Source organism: Palaemon carinicauda, chromosome 16 (assembly GCF_036898095.1).
Source record: "Palaemon carinicauda isolate YSFRI2023 chromosome 16, ASM3689809v2, whole genome shotgun sequence".
NCBI lineage: Eukaryota > Metazoa > Arthropoda > Malacostraca > Decapoda > Palaemonidae > Palaemon > Palaemon carinicauda.
Genome location: NC_090740.1, coordinates 55,667,242 through 55,681,013, shown reverse-complemented (window position 1 = coordinate 55,681,013; position 13,772 = coordinate 55,667,242). Strand labels below are relative to the sequence as shown.

The following is a 13,772-nucleotide window of genomic DNA, read 5'->3' as shown; positions in this document are numbered from 1 at the left end:
AAAGTCCGAGAGATTGCAAAACATGCAAGGAGAATGGAAGAAAAGGAGAAGGAGGACACAAGAGAGATTGCACAGCATGCGTGGGAGTTGGAGCTATTGAACACCAGTGCACAGTCGACAACGCAGACAGAGACGACCTCTGCTAGACACGAACCCATGTTTAATGTGTCGGATGCCCAGAGGATAATTCCATGGTTCAGAAAAGAGGCTCAAGATGAGTTCTTCGACCATTTAGAAATGGTCGCATCGATGATGAAATGGCCAGAAGATAAATGGACTCTGTTATTGCAGAATGTATTGATTGAGAAAGGCTGCAGTGCATCATTTCCTAATATCATGACCAGAGGAAGGAGAATCAAGAAGTGAAAAGGAACGTGCTGCAAGTGTATCAGATGACCCCTGAATATTATAATGAAAGATTCCAAAGTTTGAGGAATGATGAGAAAAATTACTTCCCTGGATTACGCTTATAAGGTACGACAACATTTAAAAAGATGGACAGAGGCTGCTAACATGAGGGATATTGCTGATTTAGAAGAATTGATAATGCTAGAACATTATCTACGAGGAATTCCTGAACATACTTGAGAGAGAGAGAGATGTGAAGAAACATGATAAAGCCACTTTGCTGAGTGAAAATTATAATATTATCAGTTGTAAACCCTCCTCGGGCATGAAGTTTCAACCTTCGTTCTGACCAAGTGTCAAGTATCCACTGAGCCATGGAAACCAGTTCAGTAATAACAATGTGAACAATTTCAACAGTTACAGCAGAATTAGCACTGGTACTATTCCTAAGCAGAATGCGATAGTACCACAGCAACAATTGTCAAATTGTCCTCCTTCAAGTATCGTGAAAGACGTGCAGAAGGTTGATATTGTCTGTCTTAATTGTGGCAAGAGAGGCCATATCAGTAGGGAATGTTGGTCAAACCAACCAAAAGCAGTCGTCCAAGTGATTAAGGATAATTCTACTTCACAGAATCCGAAGATGAAGAAGCAATCGAGAACAGTCTAAGAGGAAAACAAACCAGCTAATGTTTACAAGACAAACAGGACAAACCAAAACAGCATGGATACCTTTAAACCATAGATAGCAGCAATAGATGGGAGTGAGCGAACCCCGGACCGGATATCGGGCGACACAGGTTGTAACCATAGTGTGTTGGTACTAGGAGTACACCCGTTGGTGGAACAGTCTCTCACAGGAGACTCGGTTATTTTGAAGGGAATAGGAGGTGAGGAGGTTACCACTATTTGCCGTTTGAAACTGTCATGCAAGTTGTTGACAGGTAGTTTTGACTTTGCAGTAAAGGATTCATTAGCTGTCGAAGGAGTAGATGTCCTGCTGGGTAATGAGGTTGGTAGAGCGCCGTTTGTGCCTTGTCCCATTTTAACTGAGAAACCACTGAAATGTAGTCCTATGGCTGAACTCGAGAAGGATTACCTGTATCTGTTTCCTAGTTGTGTGACGACTAGGAGTATGATAAAGAAAGTGGTTGCTTAAGAAGAAAAAGAAATCGAAGAAGTGATAAAATTGCAGGATTTGTTTTCCAAAAAAGAGGATTCCCTTTATGGTATGCAAGAGGAGAACTCCCTAGTAAGACTGAGCAAAGAGGAGCGACAGACGAGTGGACAAGATGACAAAGAAGAAATGGACCTGGAAGAAATAGAAAACACAGTGTTAGAAGTAAGACAAGTGAGTAGGAAAAGGCTGATAGGATTCCAACGGAAGGATGCAATGTTAACAGAGGTATTGTACCGTGTGGTGGACGAGACGAAGGCTCAGCAGTCTCCGACCTGTTATTATCTTAAGGATGGGTTGCTTATGAGGAAGCTTAGACCCGCCAATATCCCTGGGAATGCTGAATGGGGGATATATTATCAGATATAAATTCCCGCACCGTTGAGAAGACAGGTGATTGTTGTAGCGCACAAGACGCGACATATGGGGATAAGGACAACTGAAAAGATTATGAAACACTTTTTCTGGCCTGGCATGCATAAAGACATGAGCCAGATTTTGCTGTGCATGTCACGTACGTCAGATTGCTGGAAAGCCAAACGAGTACATTAAGAAAGCTCCCTTACACCCGATACAAGTGCGAGGAGAACCCTTCTGCAAGGTAATGATCAACATTGTCGGACCTTTACCAAGAACGATAAAAGGTCACGAATATATGTTAACATTGATGTGTCCAGTGACAAGATACCCAGAAGCCATACCCGACAGGAACATCAGTGCCAAGATAATTGCCAAGAAGTTACTAGACTTTTTTACTAAGTTTGGTATTCCAGAGATCATTCAAAGTCACTGAGGAACGAATTTCACGTCAAAACTATTTCAGGGCGTAATGAAATTGTTGGATGTGAAACAACAACTATCAACTGCTTATCATCTGGAGACCCAAGGTTCATTAGAGAGGTTTCATCAAACGTTGGAAAGTATGTTAACAAAGCTCTACAACGAAATGGGGCATAAATGGGACATCAGACTACTGTTAATGTTATTCGAGGTACGGAATGCTTATCAAGAAAGCATGGGATATAGCCCAAATGAAATGGTATTTGGACAAGAAGTACGAGCACCGAATAAAATGTTAGCAGAAAAATGGAAGGAATGAGAGGAAACGGATGGAGAATATGTCAAGAATTTGAGGAAAAGGATCGGCGAGATAGGGAAATTCTCCCTAGAAAACCTTAAGACAAGTCAAGGAAAAATGAAAAAAAGGTTCGATATGAAAAGTAAGAACAGACAGTTTTCAATAGGACAAGTGTTGGTTTTCCCTCTGATAAGGAGATTCCCACTCACCAACAAGTTCCAAGGACCATTAAGAATTTTGAAGAAGATCAGTGACTTGACCTATGTTATCGAAATCCCAGGAAGATGGAAAAGTCAGAGGATAGTACACATTAACCTACTGAAACCCCACTTAAGCGAAACAAGACCGAAGCTTCACTTATGTGTATGGCGCACACAATATCATCCACAGAAGACGACGACAGTTATGAGGTAGGGGTAGTAAACAAAGTGAATAATTTGTCTATCATTCGGAACTTGGAAGAGAAATTAAATCATTTGAATCAGGAGTAACAAGAGGAATTAAACCGATTAATGAGAAATTTCCCTAAAATTGTCTCAGACGTCCCGAAATGAACCAACCTGATGAAGCATGAGATACACCTCAAAACAGCAGAAAGACCATTTAAACAATGCGCCTATTGACGAAAAGTCATGAGAAAAGAAGTGGACTATTTGTTACAAAATGGATTAGCTGAACAAAGTTCTAGCCCTTACAGTTCTCCATGCTTGCTTGTGAAAATCCGGACAGATGTTTTAGGATGTGTAAGGACTACCGAAAGTTAAACTCGATCAGTGTAGCCGATAATTATCCATTGCCTCTCATCGACCAGCTACTCGACAATAGCAGACAAGGGAGGTTTGTCTCCAAGATCGACTTGTTGAAAGGCCATCATTAAATTCCTTTAGACGACAATGCAAAATTGTTATCAGCTTTTATAACCCCGCTTAGGTTATATCAATGCACCGTCATGTCATTTGGTCTACTGAGCGCCCCCCCCCCCCCCCCGGCTACTTTTCAACATGGGATGGATAACCCTCTAGGATCGATTGAAGGAGTAGGTGCTTATCTCGACAATATTGTGGTATATTCATCGACCTGGGAAAAACATCTCCGAATCCTGAAGAAAGTATTTCAAAAGCTGCGAGGAGCATACCTAACGATTAACCTGGAGAGGAGCGAATTTGGAAAAGCAACAGTTCGGTACTTGGGATTTGATGAAGGAAGAGGACTAATCACCCCGGTAGGCGCTAACGTCGAAGGAATAAGGAAAGCATCAGTCCTCACAACGAGAAAGCAGTTACAACCGACATGTTTGTTCGAACTTTTCAGCTGTAGTCGCTCTCTTGACGGATTTGACTAGCCCGAAGAAAAAATTTGTATGGACCAGCAAGTGCCTGAAATAATTCGATAGGATAAAGGCCATATTACCTTCGAAGCCGATACTGCGAGCCTGTGATTTCAACAAGATATACCTTTTCCAAGTGGATGCGTCGGATAATGGGATTGGAGCTGTTTTACTGCAAAAGGACGAGGAAGAAATTCTTCACCCTGTTTGTTTCATGTCGTCGAAGCTAAAGAAACATCAGCGAGTTTACTCGACAGTTGAAAAGGAACTACTAGCGTTAGTCAGTGCAATAAACAAGTTTGAGGTCTATGTGAATCGACCACAAAATCAAGAGATTACAGTGTATTCAGATCATAATCGTTTACCTTTTGTGAATAAGATGAAAAATAATAATCAAAAGTTAACTAGGCGTTCATTATGTTTGCAACCGTATTGTATTAATGTAAAGCCTATATCAGGTAAAGATAACGGGGTTGCAGATTATTTATTTCAGGCTAAATCGATGGGTTCAGGCCTAAAATAAATCATTTTTTTGGGGGGGGAGCTATCTTACAAAGCTGGTCTAGTGTTGAGTAAATACAACAGTTTATTTCTGATTTATTTATCTATTTCATTTGTGCATTGAAGAGATGAATATCCAGCCCGTAAGATAAGTTCCTCTCGTGTAGACGTAAGTTTATTATGTAAATTACGTAAGACTTTTGTCATTAATGTCATATGTAAATTTACATCATTTTCAAGAATTAACTTTTTATTTCACGTATTTTTGTTACAAAGTCTCATGTAATTCGTTTGAGATTGCTATGTAACCCATATGAGATATGAACAAGGCCTTATGTAATGTTCTTTTATATTTATATGAGGTATCGCATCATGTTTGTGAGAAATTACGCAATAGGCCATGTTCTTCGGAAGGTTCTTGAGGGCCCTGGTGTCAGCTCTTGTCTTTTTTTTATTTTGAGGACAAAGGGTGAGTGGAGCTAGCTGGGAGAGTCGCCTTGCAGGTGTGTTGATATGCATTTAAGAATTGCCTGAAAACCCAAGATTCGTCTCTTTACATTGTTATCTAGTTGGAAACTCTGGCGTGGCCCTCCCCCCCCCCCCCCTTTAAAGGTCTCCTGGAAGCTTCTGGAAGTAGCTAAGTTTCATAAAAAGACAACTGTAGGGTTGCATAGATGAGATAGAGAATCCCAGCCTTAAGATATAGTCATCTCCTCACTTCTCTCATACTCAGCTCAGTGTATTGTTTTAAAAGTGCTCAATGAAATATCGAAGTTTTGGTGTGATGGATTTTTGTAAACATAGTGAGTACTTATAAGAATTCTCTTGGAGTTTTTGTAAATAGCCCTGTAGTAAGGGGAAAAGGTGTTTGTACTGTGATCTGGTCATCTATTTTCATTAAGTAACAAACTTAAATATTGTATTCAGATTTATTTTCAAGTGAAACAAATTATTGTATAATTTTCATAAGTGTTATTTCTTTTTTCTTAGTCTAAGGTTTATTCAGATATAATATTTCAAGTCAAGTTATTGTATAATTTTCAGATTGTAACATTTTTGTCTTAATCTAACTTTTGTTCAGACTAAATATTTTGAGTGATTTATTATGTTTTTATGTAAATTCTTTCAAAGTGTTGTAATTTATATAAATATATTTATTTTTGTAAAGAGTGTATTATTCCAATAACCAGTGTTTAAATTGGTATTTGCTCATATCCTGTAAAGAACCGTAGTAAGTTGTTTGAATAATTCTTAAGAATAATTACCCAGTTTTGTTTTGAGTACATTTATGAGACCTTTGGATAATCAGTGTTTTATATATTGCTGTCTGGGAGTTATATAACTGTTTCAGAGTTTGGGTATTGATATTTCCAAGTGTAACAGATTTAATGGAAAAGCAAAAAGCTGAGTTTGGAATTCGAGAGGTTGTTTAGCTTGCCGGTTGTAATATATATATTATATGTTGGTTCACAGACACGGGACCATTGTATAATAAATATTTGGTACCCAGACCCGGGAGCCATCATCATATAATAATATAAATATATATATATATATATATATATATATATATATATATATATATATATATATATATATATATATTCCACCCAAAACGCTGTTTAGGGATCACAGCCACGAAAAGGTAGCTAAGAGTTGGGTCGGGTGCTATAAATAACGAGCCTTTTTAGATCTTTCCAACGAGCCCAAGAAGACCTCTTAATTTTTTGTGGTTCCTGAGATACACATACCCCTTATTTTCGCGTCCTGTTCCTTATACCTTGACGTAGTGCACTCATCACCTCCACTGCCAACTTAGGACCTCTGGACCTTTCCAACAATCCCAAGATCACCTCTTTACTCCTTGTGGTAGCTGAAATACGCACACCCCTTATTTTCGCGGCTTCATGTCCCTACCCCTTATACCTTGGCGTTGGCGTAGTTCACTCCTCTCCCACATTGCCTTACATAGGACCTCAAGTCTTTTCCAGCAAGGTCAAGAACACCTCATTACTCCTCGTAGTTCCTGAGATACGCTTACCCTTTATTTTACGATTTTTGCTTTCCTATCCTTATAGGGAAGGGTACGCCCATCGCCACATTCCCTATATGTCGTGGGACCTTGATAGCTTTCTAACGAACCCAAGAACACCTTATAACTCCTTGTGGTGGGTGCTAAGAAACTTTTACTTTAAAAAGTCTATAGTTTATGGTTTACGCTTACTCTTTATTTCACGGTTTTCACGTCCATAGCCCTTATAGAGAGGATTACACCCATCACCCCAACCCCTATACGTCGCGGGACCTCGAGACCTTTCCAATGAGCATAAAAACACCTCTTAATTCCTTGTGGTTGTTGAAAAACTTTTACTTTAAAATAGTCTATGGTATGGTTTTTTTTAATGTTAATATAGGAACTTACGGCAAGACCCCTAGGAAAGGAGAAGAGATTGGGTTTATTTGGGGGGTGGGGTGCCTTGCCAGGCCCCTGAATATTGTACATATATCTAATGTATGATATATATGTATTTTTATGTGTGCATATAAACCTCATTTCACAGGAACTCATAATGCTCAGTTGCAATAAACCACAATGTAAAGTGGATATAGGGAATGAATTGAATCCTGAATATTTTCATCTCTACGACATCTTCCTTTTGATGATGTCTTACAGACTTCGATAAACCATTGGCGTTACTGGAAATATCCCAACTATACTGATACTAACCTACGGTTCGAACGAGCACTAGGATTGTCTTGAACATCCAAGGTTTCGTGAGGTCCATTAGAAGTCAGGCGATTCCCATTCCTACTACCAGGGTGATTGACGCTGTCGTCATCTTGAGATGGCGCCACTGAAGCGCCTCTCCAGCACCACCTCGTCAGCAAATTTACCTTCATTTTAGAAAATAGATGTTTCCTTCGAAGCTCTGAATGGACTTTCACTCATTTATGAACATGATCTTTAAAACGAAAAGCCATTTTCACATCGGATGTTGCCAGTAAGATGACGCAACTTTCGTCATCGTGAATTTTCATAGCTTGTTTCCTTGTTTTAGCGCTGCACTTCAAAGAAGTATTTTTTATCGACAATGGGTTCCACGGTTGCCTTCGATTTTACCTAAAAATGGATATTCTCTTACGTTTTATTAGCAAGAAAGACAACACACTAAAGAGAGACTCCATGCTTTGCTAGTGATAACAGTCCGTAATGACACTCCATTTTCCATTATCACTGAATATTCACACAAAACGTCATTTTTAAATTTCAATGTGGATGTTCTAGACTGTAAGGGGAAAAATAAGATAACATTGATACTTTCTTAGGTTCCAGTTATTTCGAAGACATTACAGGCATAACTCTCTCTCTCTCTCTCTCTCTCTCTCTCTCTCTCTCTCTCTCTCTCTCTCTCTCTCTCTCTCTCTCTCTCTCTCTCAATTTACCATTCACACAGTTCAAAACATGCAGAATATATATATATATATATATATATATATATATATATATATATATATATATATATATATATATATATATATATATATATATGTATGTATAGATATATATATATATATGTATATATATATATATATATATATATATATATATATATATATATATATATTTATATACAGAAAATATATACATGCATGTATATATATATATATATATATATATATATATATATATATATATATATATATATATATATATATATATACCAAGCAGTTTGCTTTTCCATTTAAAGATAATACTGTCCATCATAGCGACACCACACAATTAACTGAATTTCTCTCTCTCTCTCTCTCTCTCTCTCTCTCTCTCTCTCTCTCTCTCTCTCTCTCTCTCTCTCTCTCTCACTGAGTGTATCGGCCAAATTTAGAGACACTTCGAGAGCTACTTTTAGCCCTTGTAATGACAGGTAATTTCTTAACATATGAATCATTTAAAACTCATTTTGAAATTCTAAAATTTTCTCCACAATAAAAATCTCCGTCAAACAGAATTAGATTCTTTTGAATTGAAACTGTTCTGATTTCTTATAAAAAGTATGCGTCATTTTATGTAAAATGTATCATTTGTATCCAATTAATATAGCCAGATACAAAACTATAGGACAAGAAATCAATAACCAGAAAGAATGTTACAGCACAAGTCACAAGACGCCACTTTCGTTTCTATCAAAACACAGCCCAACTCCCGCTAGCGAAATGGTTAAGAGCAGAAGCAACGTCACTCCCAAAGGTCAGTCACACACTGACAATACAAATCGAATCTCTAAGACTACCTACAAGTACTGCACTTACTATAGAACATAAACTCGCTTGTCGTGCGGCCAATTGCATTTGCTTAACTTATTCAAACATGGTATATTTCTGACAATGGTAAAATTTTGAGAGGTGGTTATCAAATTAGTTTGTTCGTCATATTATGTAGTTGTCACATATACAAACAAACGCACACACTCATGCATATATATATATATATATATATATATATATATATATATATATATATATATATATATATATATAAATATATATAAATATGTAAATATATATATATATATATATATATATATATATATATATATATATATATATATATATATATATATATATTATACGACTATGGCTCCCTGGTCTGGCACTAAAAATATATAGATATATTATACTATGGCTCATGACTGGGAAACAAACATTTAATATTATATGTATTACGACTGGCCAGTTAATCAACCTTTCGAATTCCAAACTCACTTGTTTGCTTTTACATTAATACTATTACACCTTAAAATATTTATACACTAATTTGGAGACAGTTGAATAACTCCAATACAGCAATATATAAAACACTGAATATCCAAAGGTCTCTTAAGTACACTCATACTAAACTGGGTAATTATTCTAAAATATTATTTAAAACTTACCATGGTTCTTAACAGGATACGTTCAGAATCTGATTCTAAACAATGGTGATGGGAATAATACACTCTTTACAAAAATAAATATTCTATATAAATTACAACACTTTGAAAAGAATTTACATAATAACAAAATAAATCCCTTAGATTATTAAGTCTGAACAAAACTTAGATTAAGATAAAAATGATATGATATGAAAATTATACATGAACTTGAATTGAACTATTAAATTTGTATAAACCTTAGACTAAGACAAAAGAAATAATACAACGTAAATTATACAAAAGCTTGAAATTAAATGTGAATAATACAATATTCGAGTTTGACGCTCAATGAAAATAGATAACCAGATCACGATACAAAATCTAACCATCCTATAGGGCCGTTTACAAAACTTTACACAATGCCAACACTCACCCTAATGCAATGAATTCAAAATCACCATTTCTTCTTGCGTAGCTTTGCGACACATGATTTGCTTTGGGGCACAGAGTCACTTAGGAGAGGACACACTATATGTACTAAACACTTTCAAAAAAAAAACCTGGGTTGCGTATGAGAGTGAGATAGGTGCGGAAATGAAAATCTTAAGGCTGTTAATCTCTATCTCTATCTGTCTTTGTAAACCCGGTGTCGCCTTTTATATGAAATATAACTGCTTCCCGAAACTTCCCGGACTGAGGTCTGAAAGCATGGGGGCCGAGCAAGGCCCCAGAGTTGCCAAGTATCGCTCTCCTGAACACTACTCATGCCATACCAGACGGCTCTCTCAGTCAGCTAGCTTCGCCCACCCTTTTTCCCCGAAATAAAAAAAAGATGACATCCTATCACCAGGCTTCGCAAAATTTCCAAAGCATAAGGTAGAGAATTTTTCATAGCACATGTTACTGAGCATTCTCTCTGAAACCTGACGCTATACGTTATAAGATATAAATGAACATTACCTAAGCCCTTGTTCATATCTTGCACAGATCCCACAACACTCCCAAATAGTAAACGTGAGACTTCAAAACAAACATACGTGAAATAAAAAGTTAATTCTAAAAAAATAACGTAAATTTACATATACTAACTTGAATATAGAATACAATGAAATTAATGACGGAGGTCTTATGTAATTTACTTATAAATCTTAAATCTACACAAGAGGAGCTCATTTTACGGGCTGGCTAACCTCTCTTCAATGCACAAATACATATGAATCAAATCATGAATAAACTATTGTATTTACTCTACACTGGACCAGCTTCGTAAGATAGCTCCCCCCTCCCCCCAAAAAAAAGATTACTTATTCCGGGTATGAATCCATCGATTCAGCCCGAGATGAATAATCTGCAACCGCATTATCTTTACCTGATATGTTTTACATTAATGCAATATGGTTGCAAACATAATGACCACCTAGACAATCTTTGATTATTATTTTTCATCTTATTCACAAAAGTTAAAGGATTAAAATCCGAGTACAATGTAATCTCATTCTGCGGTCGATTTACGTAAATTGAAAACTTGTTCATCGCTGCGATCAGCGCTAGCAGTTCCGTTTCAACTGCCGAGTCGACTCGTTGCTGCCTCTTCAGCTTCGATGTCATAAAGCAAACAGGGTAAAGAATTCCATAATCCAACACATCCAATTGGATAAGGAATTTCTGAGTGAAATCCTGTCCTTGAAGTATTGGTTTTGAAGTTATTATGGTCTTCCTTAGATTTTTCCTTTTTCCTTGTATTTCGATAATGTAGGTCCGGTCACTGCTCTCCTCAAAAATCCAGAATGGTTCTGGAAACTCGTTGGCGAGAGGGAATATTCTTACCGATGCGTAGACCAACATCTACCATCCTACCTCAACCTGTCTCTTCGTACTCTTCATACCAAACCTTTTCTTCGCTCGTCCTTGACTTGTTTTCACGTCTTCTAAGGAAAATTTCCTTAACTCGCCGATTCCTTTCCTCAAATCCTTGACATTTCCTTCGTCCATTTCCTCTCTATCCTTCCATTTTTTTGCTAACATTCTCTTCAGTCCTTTCCCGAAGGGTTCTCCTCGTACTTCCATCGGGCGTAATGGAGCTTCCTTGATGGACTCGTTGGGCTTTCCAGCCATTTGAAATACATGTCATGCACGGCAAAACTGGCTCACATTCTAATGCATGCCAGCCCAGAAAAAGTGTTTCATAATCTTCTTCATCCTCTTCCTTATCCCATATGTCCCGTCTCGTACACGACGGCAATCACCTGTCTTCTCAACGATGCAGGAATTAATATATGTCGATATATCCCCCATTCGGCATCTCCGACCTGTTATTATCTTATAATAACAGGTCGGAGACTGATCTGCCACAGTCTCGTCCACCACACGGTACAATAACTCTGTTAACGGTCCATCCTTTCGTTTCAGTCCTATCAGACTTTTCCTATTCACTTGTCCTACTTCTAACGTTGAATTTTATATTTCTTCCAAATCCATTCTTTGCCCACTTGTCTGATCGTCTGTCGCTCCTTTTCGCTCGGGCTTACTCTTGAGTTCTCTTCTTGCGTATCATCAAGGGAATTCTCTTCTTAGGAAAACAAATCCTGCAAGTTCATTGCTCCTTCGATTTCTTTTTCTTCTTTGTCCTCTTGTCTACTCGTCTGTCGTTCCCCTTCACTTGGGCTTACTTTAGAATTCTCTTCTTGCATACCATAAAGGGAATCCTCTTCTTCGGAAAACAAATCCTGCAAGTTCATTTCTTCCAGGTTCATTTTTTCTTTGTCCTCTTGTCCACTCGTCTGTCATTCCTTTTCGCTCAGGCTTACTCAGGAATTCTCTTCTTGTGTACCATCAAGTGAATCCTCTTCTTTGGAAAACCAATCCTGCAAATTCATTTCTTCAACATTCATTTGTTCTTTGTCCTCCTGTCCACTCGTCTATCGTTCCTCTTCGCTTGGGCTTACTTAGGAATTCTCTTCTTGCATGCTATCAAGAGAATCCTCTTCTTCGGAAAATCAATCTTCTAAGTTCATTGCTCCTTCGATTTCTTTTTCTTCTTTGTCCTTTTGTCCGCTCGTCAGTCATTCCTTTTTGCTCAGGCCTATTCTGGAGTACTCTTCTTGCGTACTATCAAGGGAATCCGCTTCTTTTAAAAATAAATCCTTCAAGTTCATTGCTCCTTTGATTTCTTTTTCTTGTTTTTCAGCAGCCACTTTCTTCTTCAGACTCCTAGTCATAACACAACTAGGAAACAGATACGGGTAGTCCTTCTCGAGTTCAGTCATAGGACTATGCTTCAAAGGATTCTCCGTTATAAAGGAACAAGGCATGACGTCTACTCCTTTAACAGCCAATGAATTTTTTACCGTAAAGTCAAAATTACCTGTCACCAACCTGCATGACAGTTTCAAACGGCAAATAAGGGTGACCTCCTCACCTCCTATTCCTTTCAAAATAACCGTGTGTCCTGTGAGAGACTGTTCCACCAACAGGTGTACTCCTAGTACCACCTCACTATGGTTACAACCTGTAACGCACAATATCCTGACTGGGGTTCGCTCACTCCCGTCTGTTACTGCTAACATACCTTCATAAATATATGGTTTAAAGACATCCACGCTGTTTGGGTTTGTCCTGTCCATCGTGTAAACGTTAGCTGGTTTATTTTCCCCTCTGTCCTTTCCTGATTGCTTTTTAGTCTTCGCATTCTGTGAAGTCGAATTATCCTTAATCACTCGGGCGACTGCTTTCGGTTGGTTTGACCAACATTTCCTACTGATATGGCCTCTCTTGCCACAGCTAAGACAGACAATATCAACCTTCTGCACATCTTTCACGATACTTGAAGGAGGATGATTTGACAATTGTTGCTGTGGTACTATCGCATTCTGCTTAGGGACAGTACCAGTGCTACTTCCGTCGTAACTGTTGAACTTGTTCCCATAGTTATTACTTGACTGGTTTCCATGGTTCAACAAATACTTGACACTTGGTCAGAACGACGGTTGAAATTTCATGCCCGAGGAGGGTTTGCAACTGATAATATTAAAATCTTCACTCAGCGAAGTGGCTTTATCAAGTTTCTTCACTCTCTCTCTCTCTCTCTCTCTCTCTCTCTCTCTCTCTCTCTCTCTCTCTCTCTCTCTCTCTCTCTCTCTCTCTCTCTCAAGTACGTTCGAATGTGTTCAGGAATTCATCGAAGATACTGTTCAATTCTTCTAAATCAGCCATCTCCTTTATGTTAGCAGCCTCTGTCCATCTCTTAAAACATCGTCATAAATTATAAGCGTAATCCAGGAAAGTCATTTTCTTGTCTTTTCTCAAACTGCGGAATTTTTCATCATAATATTCAGGAGTCATCTGATACCCTTACAGCACACTCCTCTTCACTTATTTATACTCCATCCTCTGGTCCTGAGATAAGGAAAGGTATGCACTGCAGCTTTTACC

At 37.9% G+C, this 13,772-nt stretch overlaps 1 protein-coding gene across 1 annotated transcript in view; it reads right to left on the bottom strand.

Moving 5' to 3' along the window:
• Positions 1–7,332, bottom strand: part of LOC137655320 (uncharacterized) — a 436,860-nt gene extending 429,528 nt beyond the window's left edge. The window contains exon 1 of the mRNA XM_068389208.1: positions 7,160–7,332. Coding sequence (XP_068245309.1) covers positions 7,160–7,332 — 173 coding nt within the window. The remainder of the gene's footprint in view (positions 1–7,159) is intronic.
• Between the last annotated feature and the right edge of the window lie 6,440 nt (positions 7,333–13,772).